Below are 25,549 nucleotides of genomic sequence, written 5' to 3'. Positions count from 1 at the left end.
ACTGACCTGTGCTCTGAAAGTAACTGAATGTGTCAAACACATTGCATCCTGTGAAATAGTACTTGAAAACAGTTGCCTTTGCTGAGGATTAGCCATTCAGTTACTGTTGTAATTCATCAAAAAATAAATTTTCACAGATTTTGTTACAAGTTTAGCCTTCAGCCAGAAAACATGTTTCATATAGACTGGTCATTGAGAATAAACTCAGGACATGTGATTTATATAAGAAGTAGTGTTTAAGTACATGTTATTTCACATGCAGAACAATTAGTAATTTTAAAGATACCAGAACAACAGTGCCAACAGGTGTTTCTATTATCAACAAGGAAAATGGCAATATACTAGGTTGGAAAATTACAAAACATTTTCTGTGTTGATGGAAAAAAATGACCATCTCTCTAGCAAAAGTTTCTGCTCTACCAAATCTCAACAAAAATGATACACTACATTTATGTTGTAACAGATTCCAACATCACATATGATGCCTATAATCATTTATAATGCACCAGGTGCAGAGCACTTTCATTGCAAATATTTTCTATTATGTAACCGCCCATCCAGTTCTTTTGATATATAGGAAAGACTAAATTACTGGAGTAAATTGGAATTTAAATGATCCTTCCATATTCACCAAATATGAATCAGTATGAATCTTCTCCTGCGATCAGAAATAATTGATTCAGTTTCAGAGGTTACCATTCCAGAACTTTGCCTTGCATCACTGATAAAATGAAATGGTTTATCTTCACCTATATATCTGGAGTGAGAGTGCCTGCACTTCCCCTGTCATCAGCAAGAGCTTTCTGAACCTTCTTCTCAGGCTCAGGTTTACCAGTTACTGCCTCCACCTCATCATCTAGTTTCTTTTCATCAAACTCAATACCTTCCTCTTTTTCTCCCTTCTCATCTTCTACACTGTCTGCAGTTTTTTCACTCTCTTTCACTTCACCATTGTTTTCTGTTCTTTTTTCATCTTCTTCACCCTTATTGCCTTCCTTATCACCTATTTCATCATCACCATTTTTGTCGAGTTCTTCTACTACATAAGTTCTACCTTTTTCATTTCTGTCTATTTCACTAAAACCTGGTGTTGTTCCAGTGTATTCAGTAAGAGCTTGGTCAGGGTTTTCCGGGACAGGCATCATGTCTCTATCCAAATACACATTCTGTATTCTACCATGTATCACCTTTACATCTTTTACTTCTTGTAGTTCTTTAAGTACTATTAGAAAACACTGGTCCACACACATAGTCTGAGAAAGAAAAGAAAGGAAGATGATTTGACATGATTTCACACAGGTAATCTAACATAGATGTGTCCACATTAGGATATAATGTCCTTAGAGCCTTGTAAACATAATTATATGGATTCACTTGCTAATTATTTACAATTTATTGCCAGTAAATACCCACACTAGCTTTTACAGATATTCTAAATTATTTCATTGTTTATTTGTTTTATTTTCCCTGTCTATTTAGACATATCTGTAAAGAAATACCCAGGTACTTATTAGCTCATCTGATTTTTTGAAAAAAATTATGAGTTATTGTCGTCACTTGATCTGTGTCGGCGTTGCCTGGTTAAGTTTTATGTTAACTTTTCTCCTAAACTATCAAAACTATTGCTTTAAAACTTGCAACACTTGTTCACCATCAATAGCTGACTCTGTACAGCAAGAAACATAACTCCATCCTGTTTTTTACAAAAATTATGACCCCGTTTGGACTTAGAAAATATCTAGATTTTTTGTTTAAATTTTGCATTTAGGTCAACTTTTCACCTTAACGGTCAAAGCTATTACTTTAAAACTTGGGAGTATTTATTTGCCATTAAAAGCTGACTCTGCACAGCAAGTACAGTTACTCTACATTGCTTCTTGCAAGAATAATGGCTCTTTTTGGACTTAGAAAATCAGATTTCTTGGTTAAGTTTTGTGTTTAGGTCAGCTTTTCTCCTAAACTATCATAGCTATTGCTTTAAAACTTGCAACACTTGTACAGAATTATGGCTCCTTTTGGACTAAGAAAATATCAGATTTTTTGGTTAAGTTTTGCGTTTAGGCCAACTTTTCTCCTTAAAGGTCAAAGCTATTGCTTTAAAACTTCAAGCAGTTATTTGCCATTAAAAGCTGAATCTGCACAGCAAGTACCGTAACTCTACATTGCTTTTTGCAAGAATAATGGCTCCTTTTGGAATTAGAACATCAGATTTCTTGGTTAAGTTTTGTGTTTAGTTCAGCTTTTCTCCTAAACTATCAAAGCTATTGCTTTAAAACTTGCAACACTTGTTCACCATCAAAAGCTGACTCTATACAGCAAGAAGCATAACCCCATCCTGCTTTTTGCAAGATTTATGGCCCCTTTTGGACTAAGAAAATATCAGATTTTTGGGTTAAGTTTTGCTTTTATGTCCATTTTTCTCCTAAACGGTCAAAGCTATTGCTTTAAAATTTCACGCAGTTATTTGCCATTAAAAGCTGACTCTGCACAGCAAGTACCGTAACTCTACATTGCTTTTGGAAAGAATAATGACTCCTTTTTGACTTAGAACATCAGATTTCTTGGTTAAGTTTTGTGTTTAGTTCAGCTTTTCTCCTAAACTATCAAAGCTATTGCTATAAAGCTTGCAACACTTGTTCACCATCAAAAGCTGACTCTATACAGCAAGAAGCATAACTCCATCCTGCTTTTTGCAAGAATTATGGCTCCTTTTGGACTTGGAAAATATCAGATTTCTTGGTTAAGTTTTGCATTTAGGTAAGCTTTTCTCCTAAACTATCAAAGCTATTGCTTTAAAACTTGCAACAATTGTTCACCATCAAGCTGACTCTATAAAGCAAGAAGCATAACTCCATCCTGCTTTTTGCAAGAATTATGGCCACTTTTGAACTTAGAAAGTATCAGATTTCTTGGTTAAATTTTGCATTTCCTTAACGGTCAAAGCTATTGCTTTAAAACTTGGAGCAGTTACTCGCCATTAAAAGCTGACTCTGCACAGAAAGTACCATAACTCTACATTGCTTTTTGCAAGAATTATGGCCCCTTTTGAACTTAGAAAATCTATTATACAGAGACAAAAAAAAATCAGATGCGCGTCTGCACCCACAAGCAAGGCAGTGCTCTTAAGTAATAGATCCATGATTTATTTAAAATACTATTATCACATGTTTGACATCGTGGGAGTGTAATAAAGCCTTTAAATAAAAATGATAATACACTAGTAATAAAGCTTTGACGTCGACGTCATTTATTGTATAAGCGACGTCGGTCAAATTGTCTTGTTTGTGTAGCAAAAGAAAGTCGAATCTTTGATGTTTCGACAAGAAAGGCTAACATGTGATAAAAAGAATACTACATTTGTGACTTTCCACATTGAATTTATTAAACTTGTTGAATAAAATTGATAAAATGCTCTGCAGAGCCTCGCATTTTATTATTTTATTCAATTCGTTTAATAAATTCAATATGAAAAGACACTCATGTAATATCCTCTATTTAAAATTAAATGAAACAGAAAGAGACTGTTTTGTTGAATTAAATCTTGCTGTGGTAGTTGCTATATGATTATATGTGAAGTCATAGTCATGAAAACATGTGACAAACCTTGCAGTCAAGAATCTAACCATCAAACTTATCTTACCCTGTCCATGTGAAGTAAAGAATATCAAAAGGAAAAGTGGAATGTGACATTTTATAGCATTTCTTAGGTGTTATTCTAACTTGGCTGTACATAGGTTCTATTAGCAAAACCATGAAAACTGCACACCAACAACATCAAAGTAAGTTAAGGTATATTTGTTTTGATAGTGTGTCAGTAAGATACGAGAAATCTCATTTCTACTGTGATTTAAAGGATTTAGATTTTTTATTCAGTAGTTTACCTGTGTATCTCTCTAAAATATAATTGAGCCGTGCCATGGAAAAACCAACATAGTGGCTTTGCGACCAGCATGGATCCAGACCATCCGCGCAGTCTAGTCAAGATCCATGCTGTTCGCTAACAGTTTCTCTCATTGCAATAGGCTTTGAAGGTGAACAGCATGGATCCTGACCAGCCTGCGCAGATGCGCAGGCTGGTCTGGATCCATGCTGGTTGCAAAGCCACTATGTTGGTTTTCTCATGGCACGGCTCATATAGGGACATGACATACCCCAAAGTCCAGTACTTGGATTGACGATGTTTCTAAAGCTAGCACAGCTCGGAGTATTCCCATAGCACCTAGTGCATTAAATAGGTTGTCTCCAATCTGAAAGCAATCATCAGATGAGGATAAAATATGTTCAATCAGTATGGGATTTTTTTCTGAAATCAACAAGTATTCAGAGGTGTCCATGAATCCGAATTAAGAGAAACAAACTGAAATGCTTTTGAACTGACTTTGGTCTTGCTTAGGATTGAGCTTTTTTAATTTTACCGTTATTAAGAGTTAGAAACTTGAATATCATTACACTGAAGACCAAGACAAGTTTTGAAATATTTTCAATATATAATTATTGTCTAATATCCTTATGCTTTTTAAAACATGTCCCTAAAATTGTATCAAAATAATGGCAAGAATAAAACACAGATAGATGGACAGAGTGATTACTGTATGTCTTTAGCCAAAATGCGAGAGCCCTGAAAATCACAATACCCGTAAAATCTGAAGGGTCTCATTTTGCGCCATTTGTTTTGTGAGTATTGCCAGGTCGATGTTGGTGATCCGGTTCTTTGTCATATCCAGTTCAAGAAGGGTGGAGTTTGCTGCTAAAGCTTGGCCCATGTAAGCTGTTCCTTCAGTACCAAACCCGTTAAAACTCACATTTAGTTTCTTTAATCCTATATTCTCCTGAAATAAGATTTTTAATACCATCAAAACAGGTTGAACTTCATAATGAATAACAATTCAAATGACAGAAAAATTACTACCCCAAAATCTGCTTCATAATATATTTGATTTAAGTAACGTAATAAGAATGCAGTATGTAGTTGTATGAAATATATATTACACACATTTTAAAAGTGGGAATTATTTTCTCTACAGGATAAGTACAAACCTTTACTCCTTGAGCAAAGTCAACAGCCCCTTTCTTCCGTATATGATTCCAGCTTATATCAAGTCTCTCAAGAATTTCATTTGAAGCTGGAAAGTTGCAAATGTACAATTAAGATATACAATACAGAATACGCCGCCACTATTTGGGATCCATACACAATCTAACATCAATAGAATATAACAAGTTCAATGAAGAGCCACAAGATACATTACTGGTGAATACAGCAGAACTAGCAGTGTGACATCCATGCTGAATCAGTTATCATTGGAATCTCTTTAACAACGTCGCCAAAACTCCAGTCATCATGCTGTACCGCATAGTCTACCACCTAATTGCAGTACCAGCTTAAACTTACTTGGCCTGACCAAATACATGTCACTTGAGGGGCCTCAACGTGAGATACCCCATTCCACACTCTAGGATCCTTATACATAATTTGGGGCCTCCATGACCGAGTGGTTAAGGTCGCTGACTTCAAATCACTTGCCCCTCATCAATGTGGGTTCGGGCCTCACTCGGGGCGTTGAATTCTTCATGTGAGGAAGCCGTCCAGCTGACTTACGGAAGGTCGGTGGTTCTACCCAGGTGCCCGCTCGTGATGAAATAATGCACGGAAGGGCACCTGGGGTCTTCCTCCACTATCAAAGCCGGAAAGTCGCCGTATGACCTATAATTGTGTCGGTGCGACTTAAACCCAACAAAATAAAAATGATACATATTTTTTCCACGTATCATTCGATTACTGAACACACGTACTCCCTGCTCAAACTGTTGCAACTACCACCATCGAGGGTGCTGCAGATGATATTCCCTTTACGGTTTGAATGGGATATTTCGGCATTTTTACCACTGTTTGTGTTAACAATAGCAATGTCAGACCAAAAAGTCTATAAACGATACTTCGAAAATACTCATTTTGAGGTATGAAGTTACTTGGAAGAAGAAGAAAAATAAAAAATACCATTATAGTAGTGTCGGCATGCATTACCTATATTTTTAGCTCACCTGAGCAATGCTCAGGTGAGTTTTTCTGATCGCTCGATGTCCGGCGTCTGTCGTCCGTCGTCTGTCGTCTGTCGTCTGTCGTCCGTCGTCTGTCAACATTTAGCTTGTGTATGCGATAGAGGCTGTATTTTTCAATTAATCTTCATGAATATTGGTCAGAATGATAACCTTGATGAAATCTAGGCCGAGTTCGAAAATGGGTCATCTCGGGTCAAAAACTAGGTCACTAGGTCAAATCAAAGAAAAACCTTGTGTATGCGATAGAGGCTGTATTTTTCATTTAATCTTCATGAATATTGGTCAGAATGATAACTTTGATGAAATCTAGGCCGAGTTCGAAAATGGGTCATCTCGGGTCAAAAACTAGGTCACTAGGTCAAATCAAAGAAAAACCTTGTGTATGCGATAGAGGCGGTATTTTTCAATTAATCTTCATGAATATTGGTGAGAATGATAACCTTGATGAAATCTAAACCGAATTCGAAAATGGGTCATCTCGGGTCAAAAACTAGGTCACTAGGTCAAATCAAAGAAAAACCTTGTGTATGCGATAGAGGCTGTATTTTTCAATTCTTCTTCATGAATATTGGTCAGAATGATAACCTTGATGAAATCTAGACCGAGTTCGAAATTGGGTCATCTCGGGTCAAAAACTAGGTCACTAGGTCAAATCAAAGAAAAACCTTGTGTATGCGATAGAGGCTGTATTTTTCAATTGATCTTCATTAATTTTAGTCAGAATGATTGACTTGATGAAATCTAGGCCGAGTTCGAAAATGGGTCATCTCAGGTCAAAAACTAGGTCACTAGGTCAAATCAAAGAAAAACCTTGTGTATGCGATAGAGGCGGTTTTTTTCAATTGATCTTCATGAATTTTGGTCAGAATGATAACCTTGATGAAATCTAGGCCGAGTTCGAAAATGGGTCATCTGGGGTCAAAAACTAGGTCACTAGGTCATATCACGTAAAAACCTTGTGTATGCGATAGAGGCTGTATTTTTCAATTGATCTTCATGAATTTTGGTCGGAATGATTACCTTGATGAAATTTAGACCAAGTTCGAAAATGGGTCATCTGGGGTCAAAAACTAGGTCACTAGGTCAAATCAAAGAAAAACCTTGTGTACGCAATAGAGGCTGTATTTTTCAATTGATCTTCATGAAATTTAGCCAGAATGATTACCTTGATAAAATCTAGGCCGAGTTCGAAAATGGGTCATCTGGGGTCAAAAACTAGGTCACTAGGTCAAATCGAAGAAAAACATTGTGTATGCAATAGAGGATGTATTTTTCAATTGATCTTCATGAAATTTGGTCAGAGTGATTGCCTTGATGAAATCTAGGTCGATTTAGAATATGGGTTATCTGAGGTCAAAAACTAGGTCACTAGGTCAAATTAAAGAACAATCTTGTGTATGCGATAGAGACTGTTTTTTTTCAATTGATTTTTATGAAATTTGGTCAGGTTGATTGCCTTAATGAAATCTAGGTCGAGTTTGAATATGGGTCATCTGAGGTCAAAAACTAGGTCACTTGGTCAAATCAAAGAAAAAACTTCTGTATGTGATAGAGGCTGTATTTTTCAGTTGATCTTCATGAATTTTGGTCAGAATGATTGCCTTGATAAAATCTAGGTCGAGTTCGAACATGGGTCATCTAGGGTAAAAAACTAGGTCATATCTAAGAAAATGCTTGTTTTATCGCAAGAGACCAATTTTTTGGTCCAATCTTAATGAAAATTGGTCAGAATATTTGTTTCCATGAAATCACTAGGTCAAACATGTTTTACACTGTTATGGAGTGTTTCTTAGGTGAGCGACCTAGGGCCATCTTGGCCCTCTTGTTTTTAAAATGTATCAATGTAAAATATGATGAAGGCATTAACTAAGACACTATTGTGACGAAAATATCTTACATCCGTGTTGTTGGAATACCTACCACACTAAGCATATTTTGGTAATCGTACTTATGCAAATAATGCACAATTGATTAATTGTCATATACTTTTGACATTACATGTGTTTTTCTCAACCTCCTTTCTTTTAGATAAAATGAAATTTAAATTACCCAAGGCTGCTCCAAATTCGGTTCCAGCACGTTCTTCGAATTCATTACCGGCAAGAATTAATTCTTTCAAAGTTCTGTTTTCCTGAAATGTATATCCAACAGATTACATTGATCGAATGATATAAAATTAGAGGGAGGGGTCAAATATGTATACAAATGAATGTCAGTGTTAAACATAAAGGATGTACCAATACAAGAAACGAAACTTACGCTGATGATTTTTGCGAAAATGTGTGCATCCGAATCTCGAAATCCATTTTCTGAAAGAAAAAAAAGCAAACGATAGTAGGCAAACATAAAGAAATGATTCAATCTGCAAACAACTTAAGTTTACATTTTAGTAATCATGAGGAAGAATTGACCTCATGACCGATATTGCAGAAAATCGATATCAGTGGAGACAACAGCTATTTGGTATTGGTAACATATATTGGTAACAGGTGACCGGTATTGCAATGTCGATATCTACTGCCTCCGGGTATTGTCACCTGGATGTTTATTTCAAAATCAAGTGTAATAAAAGAGAAGGTTTTTCATAAGATAATTAAACAAGCCTGAATTATCACTGGAGTTACAAATTATGGAAAAGGGATTTTTCATTAGAAATAAAAGAAGTCATTTTTATCAAATGAATGTTTAATATGTAATTTTCTGAACCATAGCATTTTTAACATGTTATTTTCTAATAATTAAATTAATTTTTCTATCAGCAATAAAAACCATATTTTCATATAAAATTATTTTCATACATATTCTTATATAAGAAGAATGTATATTTTAACATGTTTTCGAAAAACAATGTAACAAATCGGCTGAACATTGCTATCTGTAAACCATTTAGATTCAAGTTAAAGGCAATTATCGATGAAGTCTTTTATTTATTTATTTTTTTTCATTTTCAACCAAATCTGAAATGTAAATGACCCTTAATCTCTAGAAAAGAGGAGGTTCGTACCCAAAGACACATCCTTTTATATTTATATAGCACTAGCATTGATATTTTTACGGCGTCTCCCATCTATAAAATATGCTGTCGTTGAAAAATAAACTGATACTGATAAGTTATTTTGTTGTTTGTTTTTTTTTAAACAGCTGTTTACAATTTATAATTACACAGGTGTAGGTTTTGAATTATTTTAATCTGAAATGGTTGAACATCACACGTATATCAATTCAGTAATATAGACAAAATAGGAAGTTTAATGAATCGAAAATTATGGTATGTTTGTAAATTTAAAAAAAAAGAAAAAAAGATAGTGGCAATCAGCGTGGTACAGGTATTTTGCCATATTCAGGCAGACATTATTCATTTTAATATAACTCCACCAATATATGAAAACTGTTTGCAAAATAAAAAATATGCAAAAGATTAAAATCGCATGATAATTTTACCTTGTAATTACAAAACAAATACCCGTATTAAATTCAAAACGCAATTATAGCCTTATCAGTATTATAAACGTCTGTGTTGTTTTAACGTTCCTTATTTAGAGGTAATTGGCAAGTTTTATTACAGGTTCAATAAAAAGGATTTATGCGTGATGCATACAACATTTTATTACTTCTATATAGAAATTTATTTCATGTAAAATTATCTTGAATTGAACATGTACAATAAATTATGAAAGTAAGTTAATCACGACGACATTTATGATAACTGAAAAGATCATGAAACCAGGTAAAATGTTCACGAAAACAAAAATATATCATTTAGTTACTGAAGTAAAATTCAATTCTGTTTTAAATGCAGATATTATTTACATTGCAAAAACATTCTTGTACACAAAAAAATGCTCCGCGAGGGTTCAACGCAATAAGGGCGTATCTACATATAGTTATTATATGTAGATACGCCCTTATTGCGTTGAACCCTCGTCCGGACATATTTTCCAGCTTTAATTTGATCAAGGCGGACCTTGAAATTTATTTACTCAAATTTATTAAGATTTTACTTAATAATATACAAAAAATTCTGTATTTTACTTTTTTACGACAGTTTGCATTTGTGATCCAAGGGTCGATAGGAAAGCTATCTCTTTTAATGTTTAATTGACATAATTGGCATAACTGACACTTGATATTTAAATGTATATGAAATAAGGTGAGAACAACAACATAAGAAGAAATGCGCATCTCTTTCTTTTTAGAACCGAAATATTAAAATGCAATATTTATCTTATATTGTTTTTGTGATATTAACACAAAATGAATTACTCGCGAAGTAAAATTACATTAAATGATTAAATCATTACTTTAACCTTTTGATCACAATACCGTATGTTCACGCGGCATACTATAATATCGTCTGCTTATGACGCTACAACAACAACTTCGCGCTGAAGTTAATTTTTCTTCGAAATTAGTGGAAATAAACCGTCTGAGAACGAATCAAATTTTTATTTCACAAAAATGAAATAAATATCATTCAAAAGATAAATTCAATGAGAGTAGGAAAGTTCTTGCACCTAAGCTTTCATATCAATGGTTTTATACAAAAAAATGCTTTGAAGAAATGCATGTATGAGCTTTTTGTACATTTTATATGGAAACAAAGAAGGGAAAAAATGACGAAATGATGGCATCAAACTTCATGCGAAGAACGAATCAAAAATTAAGATAAAATTTAATTAAAAAAAAACCTTGTGATGAATCAAATGTTGAACTTTGGTAATATGTTTGCACCTAAGGTTTCTTATTTTTAGTAATTTTGTTATTAAGTAAAATGTGTACATGCCCTTCTTATTTCTATATAGAAAATCTGACCGCTATCGATTATTGGCCGGAGGAATATTCTTCGGTATGTCATTTAACAAAGCTTTTCTGGAGTTCAAAATTAGAGAAAAAGCGCTAAAATGCAGTTTGCTTGAGTATTTCGACTCGGTCTAGCTTACAGCTGATGGATCAGATCCATTTTTGTAAACGTAAACTATAAGTGGATTCTAAACAAGCATTGCCTACAATATTCATGTTGAACATTGGCTCGGTGTGCTAATTTTTACCATTGCTCTGTTCAGGAAGCGTGACGATGTATGTAAATCAGTAATCAGTAACTCGCTGTTGGTGGGTTTAATGTCACAACGACACAGTTATAGATCATTTTGACAACTTTCCAGCTTTGATGGTGAAGGACACCTTGGTAAAACTACCGACCTTCCGTAAGCGAGCTGGATTGATTCCCCACATGAAACAGTTCTTCACCCCAAGTGAGATTCCAGCATACAGCGGTGACGGACAAGTGATTCGAAGACAGCAACCTTAACCACCCAGCCACGGAAACACCACAAAAGGACATGAAGAAGTACAAATCACACTAAGACATTAGTTTATATTTGTGATAAACAGTTATTTCCATTACACAAAAAAACAACAACATTAAATAGGAACTATTCCGAATAACCGCACTTCTGTTCTATATTATACCAAGTATAGGTGTTTGAATTTATAACTCATTCATCACTCTAATAATCACCAATGCGGGAATGTCTTGAACTCATGCCAGTAGTAAGTCTGGGCAATTTTACATGCCCTCGAGCACTCTGTGGTGTGTTTCTTATTTGAATTTTTAATAATAAGAAGTAAAAGCACTTTTCATGGTGTTTTTATTTTCTGTAATCTGAACGATCACAAAGGTGCCATAGCATAGCGAAGCCCATTGCACTAAACTAGAGTCCGGTAGATAGTAGACCATCTACTTGTAGAAACAATTAACAGGAAGAGTGATCAGAAATTTAAAAAAAAAAAATGTCTGATAATGACTTTTTACTGGCAATGTAATGGACTACACAAGAACAAAAAAAAAAAGAAATTGTTCATGTTGAAGCATTATTTCGTTATTTTCTGAAAGTTTGCTCTTAACACTAGAACACTGTGTACACATTGCGGCAACACTGGAAGTGGAATACTTACTGGACACATCGAACACCTCCAATACATGATTATGTGCCATCATCTCACCAATAAGCTCAGCACCCCGGCTCAACAGTTGGTTGTCCGCAATATTCTAGAACAGAAAATGTTCACATTATAATCTCACATTTCATATGCCATTAAAGTTCAGATCAGGGTCTTAAGATAATCGTAAAAAGATGCAACTACCCTTACATGTGCCCATGCTTTTAAAATTGCAACCAGTTTAGGAGGCATATAGTACAATGCACGTCTAAAATTATTTTCAAAAGTGATGCGAGTTTCAAGAAGCAAAATATTACTTATTGTGGCATTTACAAAATCTAAAAACAAACTTACCAAATACGTAATATACATATTTTCTGACAGGGCCTCTTTGATACTGGAGAGTCCCATCGAGGTGATCGAATTGCCTTCTATATCCAGATATGATATAGTTGTATCGAGCTGAAAATCACGTGGAATAACACATGACACCTTTATTTCAATAACTTGATACTTGCATTTACTTGATTAGGGAAAAATGAAATATAAAGTCCCATAAAGGCTTTTAATTTTAGCATATATGGAAACAGAGCAGCTTCCCCCTATCATCCCCCCCCCCCCACCCCACCTCACAAAAAAAGATGGTGGTTAGAAAAGCATTACAATGTCATTCAATATTACATGAGCTTGTAATGTTTTGGCCATAAAGGGAGTGATCAAAATTATAGAATGCAATAATAATTTCTACTATCTTAATATATATTTAAACCTTTCACAAATGTAAGAGATACCATGACTAAAAATATGAGTTAACAAGAAAGTGATATATTTCAAGTTCATTACAAAAAATATGACAGCCATGTTATTAACAAATGCATTATGATCCTAGACTTTTTAAACTACCTCTTGAAATGGCTGCATAAACAATGAATAAAATCATTATACATACCAAGAGTGCGGCAGAAAGAGCTTTGGCCCCGTTCGGTCCCATGTTATAATGTTTCACTTTGAGAAAATTCTTGGTTGCTTGTTTTAGATACGCACTCACTGGAATCACCTACAAATATATAAGGCATGAACCTGGAAACAGCAGTCACCCGAAAATGGCAAGCCAAACATACAATTACCCTACTAGGAAATAAAGTCACCACGGGAACCGAGTTGAAGACAATGGATATCTGGTTGCTTTATTCTTTGCCGACATGCGCGAATTCCATTTTTCTGTTTTTAGGTATTTTATCTTTAAAGAAGACTTTAAAAAAACTTTTTTTTACATAGATAGAATTCGGACTCAGCAGTTTGTTATCAAACTGTTATAATTATGTGTTTTCTGTCTAAGTACAGAAAAATACAGCTGTGCATTGCAGTGTTTGTTATCTTAAAATAAAATAAAAACGTTCATATGCATACCTTTAATCTTTCGCATTCCCGCAAATATAATCTGATTTTTATTTCCTGTGGTTCCCAATACTTCCGTGGGGGTTCTGAAAGTCAGAACATTAAATTCTTATCTATGGTTCTTATGAAACAGTATATAGCGTTTTTCAAGAAGAGATGCGTACAATACGGAACATGATATATGTTTTGAGCCTGTAATTCAGGTTGTTTGCAAGAATCATTGAAGATTATGATACAAAAATACAAAACAACTGGTATATCCTTTATTTGAATCATAAAACAGCCAGCTTGAAAACATGTTTATTCTTAATTACCTTCCAGCAATGTCTCCTCGCGTACCAGTTTTGGTCTAAAACTGAACGTTTCTGTCTTAGACATTTTAAAAAATATTTATGTGCAAATTGTGTCAAAATAATCCATATCTTCTGTGAACTTTATGTCATTAAAATTTCAAAAAAAATCACAAGAAATGCACCCTCTACACATGCACTAAGATCTTTGGAAAAAGTGATATTATTAACACTTGGTCAAAGTTTTATTTTCTCCTCAAAGTGTTCCTCGATACATATACTTTAAGCTTTGATCATTCCATATTTCTCAAAATAACACGGAATGGATGTGTACACCTCAAGATGACATTGAAGTAGCTCTGTCAGATCATTTATTGTTGCAGTTTGAAAAGCGGGTAACATGATCCCCGGTCTAATATTGTTTCAGTCATTTAGATTTTGTCAAATATTGAACTTGGATTTGTTTTTATGGCTGAAGGCTTGGTATATGAATTGTTTGGTTCAAACTGTGTTGAACAGTTAATTGCCTTGCAAAAGTAGCAAAATTTACAGACGGAGATGGAGTTTTATACATAATTTTAAAGCATATTACCTTTATACAAAGTGGATGTTTAATATTTTAACTACTAAATTATGTTTTATATGTTCTCATTATGCCAGATCGTGATGTTTAACTTCAAAAACTGCGTGCATCATTTTTTTTTTACTTGTCAGTCCTGAGAGGTCACGCGAATTATAAATCGTGGGCTCAGCGCGAAACTATTGTATTTTGTTCTTTTTTCATATACAACTACAATAGTTTCGCACTTAGCCCCTTGAAATTTTAAATTCAAAGTTTAAATCGGCTGATTTCAAGAAAAAAAAACGCTCTATATATTGCTCAGACATTGTTCTTTCTTGGTCGAGAGATATACAAATATGATCATACGTGCACGAGAATATGGATATTCTTCCATATGACCCCGACAACATAACATGAATACTTTGACTGGCCTTAAAAGATTATAATGATCAATAAAAGATAATCATTGATTAAAGTGTCTAAAGACATTATAACATTACCAAAGTACGATAGGTACTCGTATATCGATCTTTTGTCTTCAAATTTTGACACAATTATGACAAATATTAGTGATAAAATCATCTCCGCACTTTCGTACGTCACGTGACATATCAGGTTTTACAAGATGTGTTTAAAGACGATAGAAATTGTGCAAAGACGCTACAAGTTTGATGTTAATTCCGTACGGGTTTAACTGCGGAACGCCAATATTTGATTTAAAAAATGCAAGTATTTTTCTTATGCTCGATGCGTCTTTTTTTTTCGAAATTATTGAACACAAAAGTCTTTTGATCTAGCTTCGAAGCCTTCTGTATATTTGACTATAGATTCAATAGTAAAGTTGTTTGAAATGAAGTAGCTAGACCTTGCAATTTGATGATGCGATTACCACGTAACACCTTTATGTGACAAGTTTATGTATCTGCTTGCTTTCTTTTATTTCATGTTTAATTCAGGAGTTCACCTGGATTCATGATTATGGTATAATCGTTCTCCGATATCATTCATTAATTATAAGGATAAAACCAATCCCACTCCCTTACTGTAACAGAGATGATCGCTTGCATCGATTGAAATTTTAATGAATTGGTCAGATCATTTTACATTTATTTCATATCCTCCATCTATCAGATAAGTAATCGGTTACCGTTATTATATAGTTTAACAACTATTGTACAGGAAAATCAACGAAAAATTATTTTACAGAAAGGGTATATATTTACTCTATCAGTTTTAGTTCCGGACATGGCTAAAGCAAAAGCACCAGTACATTACAAGATATATTTGCTATGTTTAAATGTTCTGCAAGAGGTGGGGAGAACTTCCTTTGGGCCTAAAATCACTGGCATTTTAGATTTTTCAGAAGATTTTACGAACCTCATGAACAGATCTGAAAAAAATAACGTTCCTGGCCAAGTTTGGTGTAGGCCTAGTTCTGACAAGTATATTGTATTTCACATATTTCATATGAAACGTTTATCTGATATTGGAGAGATCACAAAGAGGAAGAGAGAGAGAGAGAGAGAGAGAGAGAGAGAGAGAGAGAGAGGGGGGGGGGGAATTAGAAGACGTAATGAAAATTTGAATATTTCTGAAAAGCCGAATGAGATGTAATATATTTCAAAAGCCTCTCAGAAGTAGCCTGTCACAACGGTAGTTTCATACTTATGAGGAATTCTTTGTAAAGTCATATCTCAATACGTTAATACCAAAAGCAACTTTCACAGATTTTGAAAAAATCATTTTACCAAAACTAAACTATGAATGAGTGACTTTAACCTATCATATACCATTGTTGATATCTTCCTCATCAGTTAAGTCAACATCATTCGTTACTCGTGCATTCTGCTGTTGTAGAGCGTTCATGAATTCTTCCTCAGCCTCCTGGAGAGCTTGAACCATGGTGGATTCGCGTGACATGTCAGTCAGATAGAGACTGGTTTTCTGTCGTCTGCCGCATCTAGCTGCTCGTGCTTCTACCTCAGTCATTGCTATGATATCTAAATAGTTGGCAAAAATGAAATTTAAAATCACCGAAATCAGTGTAAAACGAAGTACTCTAGAATCTGAAAACATGTCCATATCACACCTTTACATAGGCAAAAAACATTGAATATACGAGGGCTGTTCAAAAATAACGTAGACTTTTGCTGTCAAATGTTGCTTATTGTGTAAATAATAATGTGAAATATATCGTTGTAATTCGGAATCTCTCTGTAATTTGGTCATATTTTTTTTGTAACATTTTTGCTGATAGGCGAAGCGCGTCGAACGTTTATATTACCATAGCTACGCATAACCGGCGCAGTCGCTTTTTGATATGTCGCGATTTGAATTCGATCGCTCATGTTCGCAGCTAAAAGTACACTTTTTGTCCAAAAATACGCCAGAGTGCAGCAACACGTCAGGGCGACATGTACTTAGAGTATGGCGTCATTCCGACGTGGGAGATGGAAGAAAACAACGTTTGAACTAAGTGAGTATTACTGTTTATAATGCATGTAATGTCGTCATCGATTAACATGGATGATAAGACAGTTGCTTAGTTATGGCGAACAGTAACTGCAAATCATAATTCAATGAAGCAGACGCAACAACAATGTTAAGTCATCTGTGTCTTTACCTTAAAGTAGTATAAACGATTCTCAAATGGTCCAGAATTGCTTAAAACAGCGGAGATCGAGGGAGAAAACGCAAAAACTCCGAATGGACGTTAACGCCAATGCATGACGCCGTAGATAAAAACCAAGTACTCACGTTGAGTACCCTGTCTGAGATGCGTGTCGTAAGTGTTCATGAATATTTAGTATTCTAACCAAACAACTTGTTTTGACTTAAGTATTACTCATGAAAATTTATAAAATAAATTTATAAATATGAATTAATGCAAACTTAATGAAAGCATCACAATGAAGGCACGACGTCGTTAACGTCGTTGAAATATGATCGCCGTGCGCCGGGTCCGTGTAAGTGACTGTTTTCGAGGAAGCGTAACTCCTGAATGCATGATCATAATCACGTCAAATTTGTAGTGCAGTAAGTAGAAAGACGGCAAATCATGATGGTATATTTCTTGTTTTGCTTAATTAAAGTATGTAAAAGCTGGAGAAAAAGTCTACGTTGTTTTTAAAGAGCCCTCGTACATGTATATGCTTAATGATAAAAAAAAACAGCCGAATATTCCAATAAGCTATATGGACGCTGAAGTGTTTCTGACGCTGTTGACGATTCGCAAGGTTAATGTTCCGTGAATACAAAAAAAAATATCAACAACAAGGTAAATCAAAATGGATGAATATGATTGTTTTTATTTGCAACAAATCTCACTATAGTAACATATATTTTAATCTACCAAATTCTAACTCCAAGAAAACCGTTCAGTGACAGTATTAGCATGTATAAACAACAACAATATTTGATCAACTGAACATACTTAATACATATTTAAAGTAATAACGAGTTTTCATCAATATGTTGTTTTTTAAAAGAACAAAATACTATTAATGTGATATAAAGAATCAAACTTTTAATACATACTTATATTTTTCGAAAAGATGCTATTAGAGAGGACATCTAAAATGACTCAGTCCGGAATTGCTCATCGTCCATATTTCCAGTGAGCACAAATATATAATATTCCTTTAACAAACATCTCGAGTGGATCATATGGATTACACGGTTTAGACATTTATCCCTAAAATCTTATTGGTTTTGTTCGTTAAACTTATTTACCTTAGTGGAAATGTTTGCTTAAATAATTCAAAATTATCCTCCCTGTCTTTTCTATCATTAAATGAACTAATTATGTTTCACACCTTTTTTCAAAGTTAGACAAATAGATATACGGGTTTCAGCTAATATTGTCATTTTTTCAATCGATTATACTGTTTAAGGATAATTTTCTTTAACCTTCTATTGAAGATAATTGAAGGTATGATCAATTTCATATCACACTGATCAAAATTTGACAGAACCTGATAAAGTTTCAAATGTTTTTATGTTTCGATATTATAATTTTTCTCTTCCTTGAACATAATTATATTTGCGCGGAGGGAAACCCACTTGACTTTTTTTTATACTATCGACAGCTATATATCTACTAAATGCACTAAATAGGAATAACATTTTATTACTATCTTTTTTATTGTTGTTGTTGTTTTGAACGAGTTTTTCTGTTAAACTTTTGTCCCTTTTTACATAGAACACCTGTTGAAAGATATAAAAAGGCCGCACGGTGTGCATTTCCTGTGATTTGCATACTTTTCAATGGCTATTTTATGGGTCTTGTTATGTAAATCATTTGATTTCAACACACATATTTGCGTATGTCTTGAATAGTTAAAGATAGACCTACATTCGTATATATGTATTAAACTTTACAAACATATTATTGTCCCATGTTTTAACACCGTACATTAATTGTCGCTATGATGGCAACGTTTGGCATAATGGAAACAAGTACTATATGACTGAAATACTGTTGAAAAACGGCGATAAATCCAAAACAAAAACAAACTAAAATTCATAATTTCTCAGAGCACTCGCCTACAGAACAGCTAGAAGACCAGTCAACAAGTTCGTTGAGCTAGAACACCAGTCAACAAGTTCGTTGAGCTAGAACACCAGTCAACAAGCTCGTTGAGCTAGAAGACCAGTCAACAAGTTCGTTGAGCTAGAAGACCAGTCAACAAGCTCGTTGAGCTAGAAGACCAGTCAACAAGCTCGTTAAGCTAGAAGACAAGTCAACAAGCTCGTTGAGCTAGAAGACTAGTCGACAAGTTCGTTGAGCTAGAAGACCACAAAACAAGTCCGTTGAGCTAGAAGACCAGTCAACCAGCCCGTTAAGCTAGAAGACCACTCAACAAGTTCCTTGAACTAGAAGATCAGTCAACAAGCTCGTTGAACTAGAAGACCAGTCAACAAGTTCGTTGAGCTAGAAGACCACTCAACAAGTTCTTTGAGCTAGAAGACCAGTCAACAAGTTCGTTGAGCTAGAAGACCAATTAACGAGTTTGTTATGCTAGTAGACCAGTAAACAACCTTGTTTAGCTAGAAGACCAGTTAACAAGTTCGTTGAACTAGAAGACCAGTCGACAAGTTCGTTGAGCTAGAAGACCACTCAACAAGTTCTTTGAGCTAGAAGACCAGTCAACAAGTTCGTTGAGCTAGAAGACCAATTAACGAGCTTGTTATGCTAGTAGACCAGTAAACAACCTTGTTTAGCTAGAAGACCAGTTAACAAGCTTGTTGTGCTAGTAGACCAATTAACGAGCTTGTTGAGCTAGAAGACCAGTTAACAAGCTTGTTGTGCTAGTAGACCAATTAACGAGCTTGTTATGCTAGTAGACCAGTAAACAACCTTGTTTAGCTAGAAGACCAGTTAACAAGCTTGTTATGCTAGAAGACCAATTAACGAGCTTGTTGAGCTAGAAGACCAGTAAACAACATTGTTGAGCTAGAAGACCAGTTAACAAGCTTGTTGTGCTAGAAGACCAGTTAACGAGCTTGTTGAGCTAGAAGACCAGTTAACGAGCTTGTTATGCTAGTAGACCAGTAAACAACCTTGTTGAGCTAGAAGACCAGTTAACAAGCTTGTTGTGCTAGTAGACCAGTAAACAACCTTGTTGAGCTAGAAGACCAGTAACAACTTGTTGTGCTAGAAGACCAATTAAACGACTTGTTATGCTATAACCGTTAAAACATTGATTTAGTAGAATACATTACAAGATTGTTATGCTAGAAGACCAATTACGAGCTTGTTGAGCTTGAAGACATAAACAAATGTTGAGCTAGAACCAGTTAATAAATGCCTTTTGTCTAGAAGACTGTTTACTCGGCTTGTTGCAAAACCAGTAACACATCTTGTTGCTAAAAGACCAGTTAACAGCTTTTTGTGCTAGTAGACCAGTAAACAACCTTGTTGAGCAAGAAGACCAGTTAACAAGCTTGTTGTTACACGGTTTCAAAACAATTCAGAAAAATAGTACCTCGGAAAATGTGAACAGAAACATCTTTGTAAAAGTGATTTAAAAGTACATTATCGATGTATTTACTTTTCACTCCTTTGAAAAGAAACAATGAACATCCAAATCAAATTATTGGGATCAAATCATAAATCACATAAATCAAGAAACATTACCGAAAGAATACTTTTCAAACTGCATATACTTGTACATGCACCGGTAAGAGTCAAAAATAAAAATAAATGGAAAAAACTGCTATCATTTATCTACTGGTTGCGTTCTCTCTTTCCAAAGGAGCTTTTTTGTTATTTAAATGTACGTCGTGCTATTCCGAAAAGAATCCGTTTTCTATAGTTGTCTTACCTCAGTGTCATCCCTGAATATGAACTTTTTGAGACGAACCAATGAGCTAGAAAAATTATGTGTGAAGTAAAGTGCTGAGCATAGCTGATCATCATTTACAGTTAATTTTGTCCAACGCATTAAGCCCATTAAGGGCTTTGATTTAATATTAACCAAGACTTTTCATCTGTCCCGTTTGTACTTCTGTTTTATATAAACGTTTTTTTTTTCTTCAATGATAATGTTCAAAAATATTACATAACCGCTATTAAGACTCTGATTGATAATTTTCCCCCTTTTCTATCATGTTTTTGTCATTTCGTTCTTGTGTGTAGGCTCGTTTGAAGAACGCCAACATGCCAACACGTCAACTACCGGAGTGCTAATTGTCGTTCTCTTCAAATGTGGAGATAAATTTACTGACACCCACTTAGTTGTTTAGTATAATGCATATTATTTATATTTTTCATGTGTTGAAAGATGCATTTCTATTGCAGATATTTATAACCGGATATGTAAATCTCTCCTATATATATTTAAATTTAAGCAGTATGGTATTTCTGGAAACTTGAACAACTAGATAACAGATTGCCTTAAACGCACATGTAGGACAATCGTTTTCCAAACGTATGTCATTAACTGCAGGTGTACCTCAAGGATTGGTTTTGTGTCCTCTTCTATTTCTCGTATAATGTAAATGATATTGCTGACTCTGTTATAAGTACCGCCAGACTCTTTCCTGATGATACCTCCCTTGCTGTATTTCCGTCAGACTCCGTTTATATGGAAACTATTTTAAATTCAGGTCTAGAAGAAATATCCAACTGGGCGAAGTTGTGCTTGTAAAATGCAACCCTTCTAAACAGAGTCAGTTTTCTTTCAGAGATAATCCATCTTCCGCTTTGTTATCCCTTTAACTTGTTGCCACAAAAACTTGGTCATAAATAAGCCATGAGCACTTGACACAATGAGCATTGATATTCGCTTCAAATACTCGCTAACGATTTTGGCATGTATCGATTAAGACCTCTGTTGAATTATCATTGTATAGGAAGCTTACCGTTGTGAAAGCCCAAACTTCGTATAAGTGCTCGTGTAGTTACTGTTGTCGTTCATCTCATTCAATTACAACGGAATGGTTGGGTTCCTGAGAGTAGAATAGCAAATAATAGATATAAGGAACAAACTCAATTCAAATACAGCATTCTAGGTCAATACTCTTGTTGGATCGTAGTCAAGTTAAGTCAGATATGGACTAGAATAAGCTATTACTCAAACGGTATCGGTATACAACAGCATGGTTCATCTAATTATTAAGTATCTAAAGTCGAAATGTGAATAATGTACGATGACAATCTACAGTTTCGCAGTATTTCAGGTGAGCCTATGCAAATTATGATACAGGAGTAGAGACAGGTGAATGCCACATCCAAGAGGGGCATGGTTGCCCTAAGTCGCTCACCTGACCTTGGCTATTTGACCTTGAATATATAGGTATGGCACACTGAATCACGAATGGTAACATGTGTTTAGCATACAAAAAGCATAAGTAGGTCATGTGCCTCCATTTGAACAAATGTGAGAGAGGACCTTAAAATGATTATATATACCAAGTTTAAAGGTTTTTCTATCTTTAGTTGTTATGGCCCTAAGTGCCCCCAATTTGTAAAACAATGGGAGAGTGCCTTACAATGATGTTACAGATCAAGTTTGATAAGCCATTCAAGCGCTTCGTGAGAAGAAGTTGTATGCCAATTTCTAGTGACCCATAAAAGGGTAAAATGCCCCCGTTGGAAAGAAACTGAGAGAAACACCTAAAATGATTCTACGCACCAAGTTTTAACTAAGATCCATTGGGCGGTTCATGAAGGGAAGTCATTGAAAGGTCTCCAGTGGCCCCCTATAAGAGGCCAAGTGCTCTCATTTGAAAAAAAATAGGGAGAGGAGATTATAATGATGCTACAGACCAAGTATAATGAAGATCTATGAAGAAGTCGTTTACGGGCTTTCCGGTCTTTAGCTCTAGCAGCCCCTATTCTCCGTTGAACAATTTTGGGAGAGAACTTAACAATAAAGTTACAGATCAATCACATTTGATGAAGAATCATCAAGTAGTTCATGAGAATAAGTCGTCTTTTTAGCTCTTGCTGCCCCTAAAAGATGTCAAATGTCTCCATTTGTAAGAAGCTGGGAAGAGGTTCTTACAATGATGCTACAGACCAAGTTTGATAAAGATCCATCAAGCAGTTCATGAGAAGTCTTTTAAAGGCTTTCATATTTTTAATCTCTAGCTGTCTCTAAAATAGGCCAAGTGCCCCCATTTCAATATTGAAATATTATTGAGAGAGGAACTTATAATGATTCTACTAATGAAGTTTGATGAGGATCCATCAAGTGGTTCATTAGAAGTTGTTTAAAGGTATTTCTATGTATTTCTAAAGGGATCAAGCATTCCCATTTAAACAAAATGAGAGAGGACCCTATAATGTTACTTCAGAACAAGTTTGATGAGGATCCATCAAGCAGTTCATGAGAAGTTGTAAAAACACATTTCTATGTCACCTAAAAGTGGCCAAATGCTCCTTTTGAACAAATTTGATTTTACATATCAGGTTCGATGAAGATCCATTTAAGCATTTCATGAGGAGAAGTCGTTTAAAGGTATTTCTATTTTTAGCTCTAGTGTCTCATACAATCTCATTTGAATAAATTTTCGAGGGGACATTACAATGATTTTACAGGCAAAATTTGATGAAGATCCATCAAGCAGTTCATGCATAGAAGTCTTTTAAAGGTACAATTGTTTTAAGCTCTAGAGGCCGATAGAAGATCCATCAAGTGGTTCAGGATAAGAAGTCGTTTAATGGTAGTTCTATTCTTAGCACTAGCTAGCGGACCCTAAAAGAGGGCAGTTGCTGCTAATTGAATAAATTTGAAAAGGGGACACTACAAGGATGCTAAAGACCAAGTCTGATGAAGATCTATCAAGTGGTTCAAAAGTAGTCATTTAAAGGTTTTATTGTTCTAGCTCTTGCGGCCCCTAAAAGGAACCAATTGCCCCCATTTGAACAAATCTGAGTGAGGACTTTACAATTATGCTACAGGCAAATGTTTGATGAAAATCAATCAAGTGGTTCATGAAAAGTTGTTTAAATTTTATTTTCTAGTTTTAACTCTAGTTGCTCCTAAAAGAGACCAACTGACCCGATTTGAAGAACCGTATAATGATGCTTCAGACCAAGTTTGATGAAGATCCATCACGTGGTTAAGGATAAGAAGTTGTTTAATGGTACTTCTATCTTTAGCCACTAAAAGAAGATAAATTCAACTGGATAAATTGAATAAACTTGAAAGGGGACCTTACATGGATGCCGCAAACCAAGTCTGATGAAGATCCATCAAGTGGTTCAAAAATAGTTATTTAAAGGTTTTATTTTCCATTTTTTAAACTCTAACAGCCCCTACAAATGTGGAAGTGCATCAATTTGAACAAATTTGAAAGAGGAACGTACAGTGATGCTACAGACCAAGTTTTATGAAGATCCAACAAGTGATTCATAAGGAAAATTCATTTAAAGGTATTTCTTTTGTTAGCTCTAAAGGGGCCAACTGCTCCAATTTGAATAAATTTGAGATTGGGCCTTACAGTGATACTAGAGAACATTAAAGTTTAATGAAGATCCATCAAAGGGTTCATGAGAAGCTGTTTAAAGGTTTTTCTATTTTTAACTCTATCATCCCCTTAAAGATGTCAAGTGTCCCAATTTGAACAAATTTGAGAAGGAACCATGCCAGGATGCTACAAACCAAGTTTGATGTCATTCTAGCCGGTAGTTTCAGAGGAAAAGATGTGTTATGTATATATCTTTACCCTGTTTACTGACCTAGTGTTGAGACATCATGTCAATTAGTGGTTAAATTTATGGTGTTCTGGAATGTTCTACCACAATACTGACATAGTTTTGAGACATGTCAATAAGTTGTTTATATTATATGGTGTTCCAGAATGTTCTACCACAATACTGATAAACAGGGTGTTACAATTATTTTCAAAGTTTGGATTGTTCTTGGTTTTTCCAGAATATTCTTTTTTTCTTGATGATACTTGAAAGTTCTGGAACCTTCCATGATACTTTAAATAGGGAGCTGTCTGAGGACAGGGCAGAACCTACAGTTAAAGATCTTATTGAAAACATTCCTGTATTTCTTAATAACAAAATAGTACCAGTTTGGATATTTAAAATTTATCTTTGAAGAGAGGATTTATATTCTTTGGACATACTAAATTCAGTTTGGATTTGTGAACAATATGTTTGGTCAGAATTTGACCTGGACAGGATCTGGACTATTTTTTGCATATTAGATCGGATTTTACAGCTATTTGACATGTTAAGATATTTGAACTGTTACTTTTATGAATAAAATTTTGTTATTGTTAATAGTTGCTTGTTTGTTTTTCTGTTACTTTTACTTACTGTAACAAGCAATAATATTATTGTTACCCTTTGACGTCACTGATGTTTAAGAAAAAATGTTGACAATGGAAGACTGACAATGCATGCAGGACCATCCACCTATACTATTAGCTTACTCTGAAACATTGATTCAGATGAGCTAAAATCTTAATAGCATTTGGGTTTTGTAAGTTAAAGTATATCTTATCTTTTGGATGTTGGAGAAACTTTAAATAATAAGCTTGTTTCAGCCATTATTACGTTTATTGTGCATGCAACTACCCTTGGTGGCAAAAAGATGCTGTGCAGCATATCTATCTATTTCAAAGATAATTGAGCCACACTATGAGAAAACCACCACAGTGCATTTGTGAACAGCATGGATCTAGACCAGCCTGCGCATCCGCGCAGTGATCAGGATCCATACTGTTCGCTAACGGTTTCTCTAATTGCAATAGGGTTTGAAAGCAAACAGTATGGATCCTGACCAGACTGCATGGATGCGCAGGCTGGTTTTGATCCATGCTGGTCGCAAATGCA

General features: G+C 34.8%; 1 protein-coding gene across 3 annotated transcripts; it reads right to left on the bottom strand.

Moving 5' to 3' along the window:
- Positions 1-292: 292 nt before the first annotated feature.
- Positions 293-18,107, bottom strand: LOC123531261 (leucine-rich repeat-containing protein 74B-like). 3 transcript variants are annotated; one of them, XM_045312081.2, is made up of 12 exons: positions 17,983-18,107; positions 16,041-16,250; positions 13,411-13,484; positions 12,950-13,057; positions 12,355-12,462; positions 12,016-12,109; positions 8,320-8,369; positions 8,110-8,191; positions 5,038-5,123; positions 4,635-4,829; positions 4,152-4,247; positions 293-1,253 (listed from the first exon to the last, which is right to left on the bottom strand). In XM_045312081.2, exons 2-12 carry the CDS (start codon positions 16,237-16,239, stop codon positions 750-752), a joined length of 1,596 nt encoding a protein of 531 aa, XP_045168016.1. In that variant the 5' UTR covers positions 16,240-16,250; positions 17,983-18,107; the 3' UTR covers positions 293-749. The 3 variants fall into 3 exon arrangements, with proteins under 3 accessions (XP_045168016.1, XP_045168008.1, XP_045168025.1); XM_045312073.2 differs by having other exon boundaries at positions 17,788-18,084; XM_045312090.2 differs by lacking the exons at positions 16,041-16,250; positions 17,983-18,107 and adding an exon at positions 13,713-14,056.
- Positions 18,108-25,549: the final 7,442 nt, after the last annotated feature.

The sequence above is a fragment of the Mercenaria mercenaria genome, chromosome 1 (assembly GCF_021730395.1).
Source record: "Mercenaria mercenaria strain notata chromosome 1, MADL_Memer_1, whole genome shotgun sequence".
NCBI classification, from domain to species: domain Eukaryota; kingdom Metazoa; phylum Mollusca; class Bivalvia; order Venerida; family Veneridae; genus Mercenaria; species Mercenaria mercenaria.
Note: the sequence above shows the minus strand (reverse complement) of the source record. Positions and strands in the feature narration are given on the sequence as shown.

Coding starts and splice junctions, on each gene's coding strand:
- LOC123531261 (XM_045312081.2), bottom strand. CDS start 16,239: ATGACTGAGGTAGAAGCACGAGCAGCTAGATGCGGCAGACGACAGAAA. Junction 8,370..12,015: donor GGAGGTGTTCGATGTGTCCA/GTAAGTATTCCA, acceptor TTTTTCTTTCAG/AAAATGGATTTCGAGATTCG. Junction 5,124..8,109: donor CGAATTTGGAGCAGCCTTGG/GTAATTTAAATT, acceptor GCAACTTTCCAG/CTTCAAATGAAATTCTTGAG.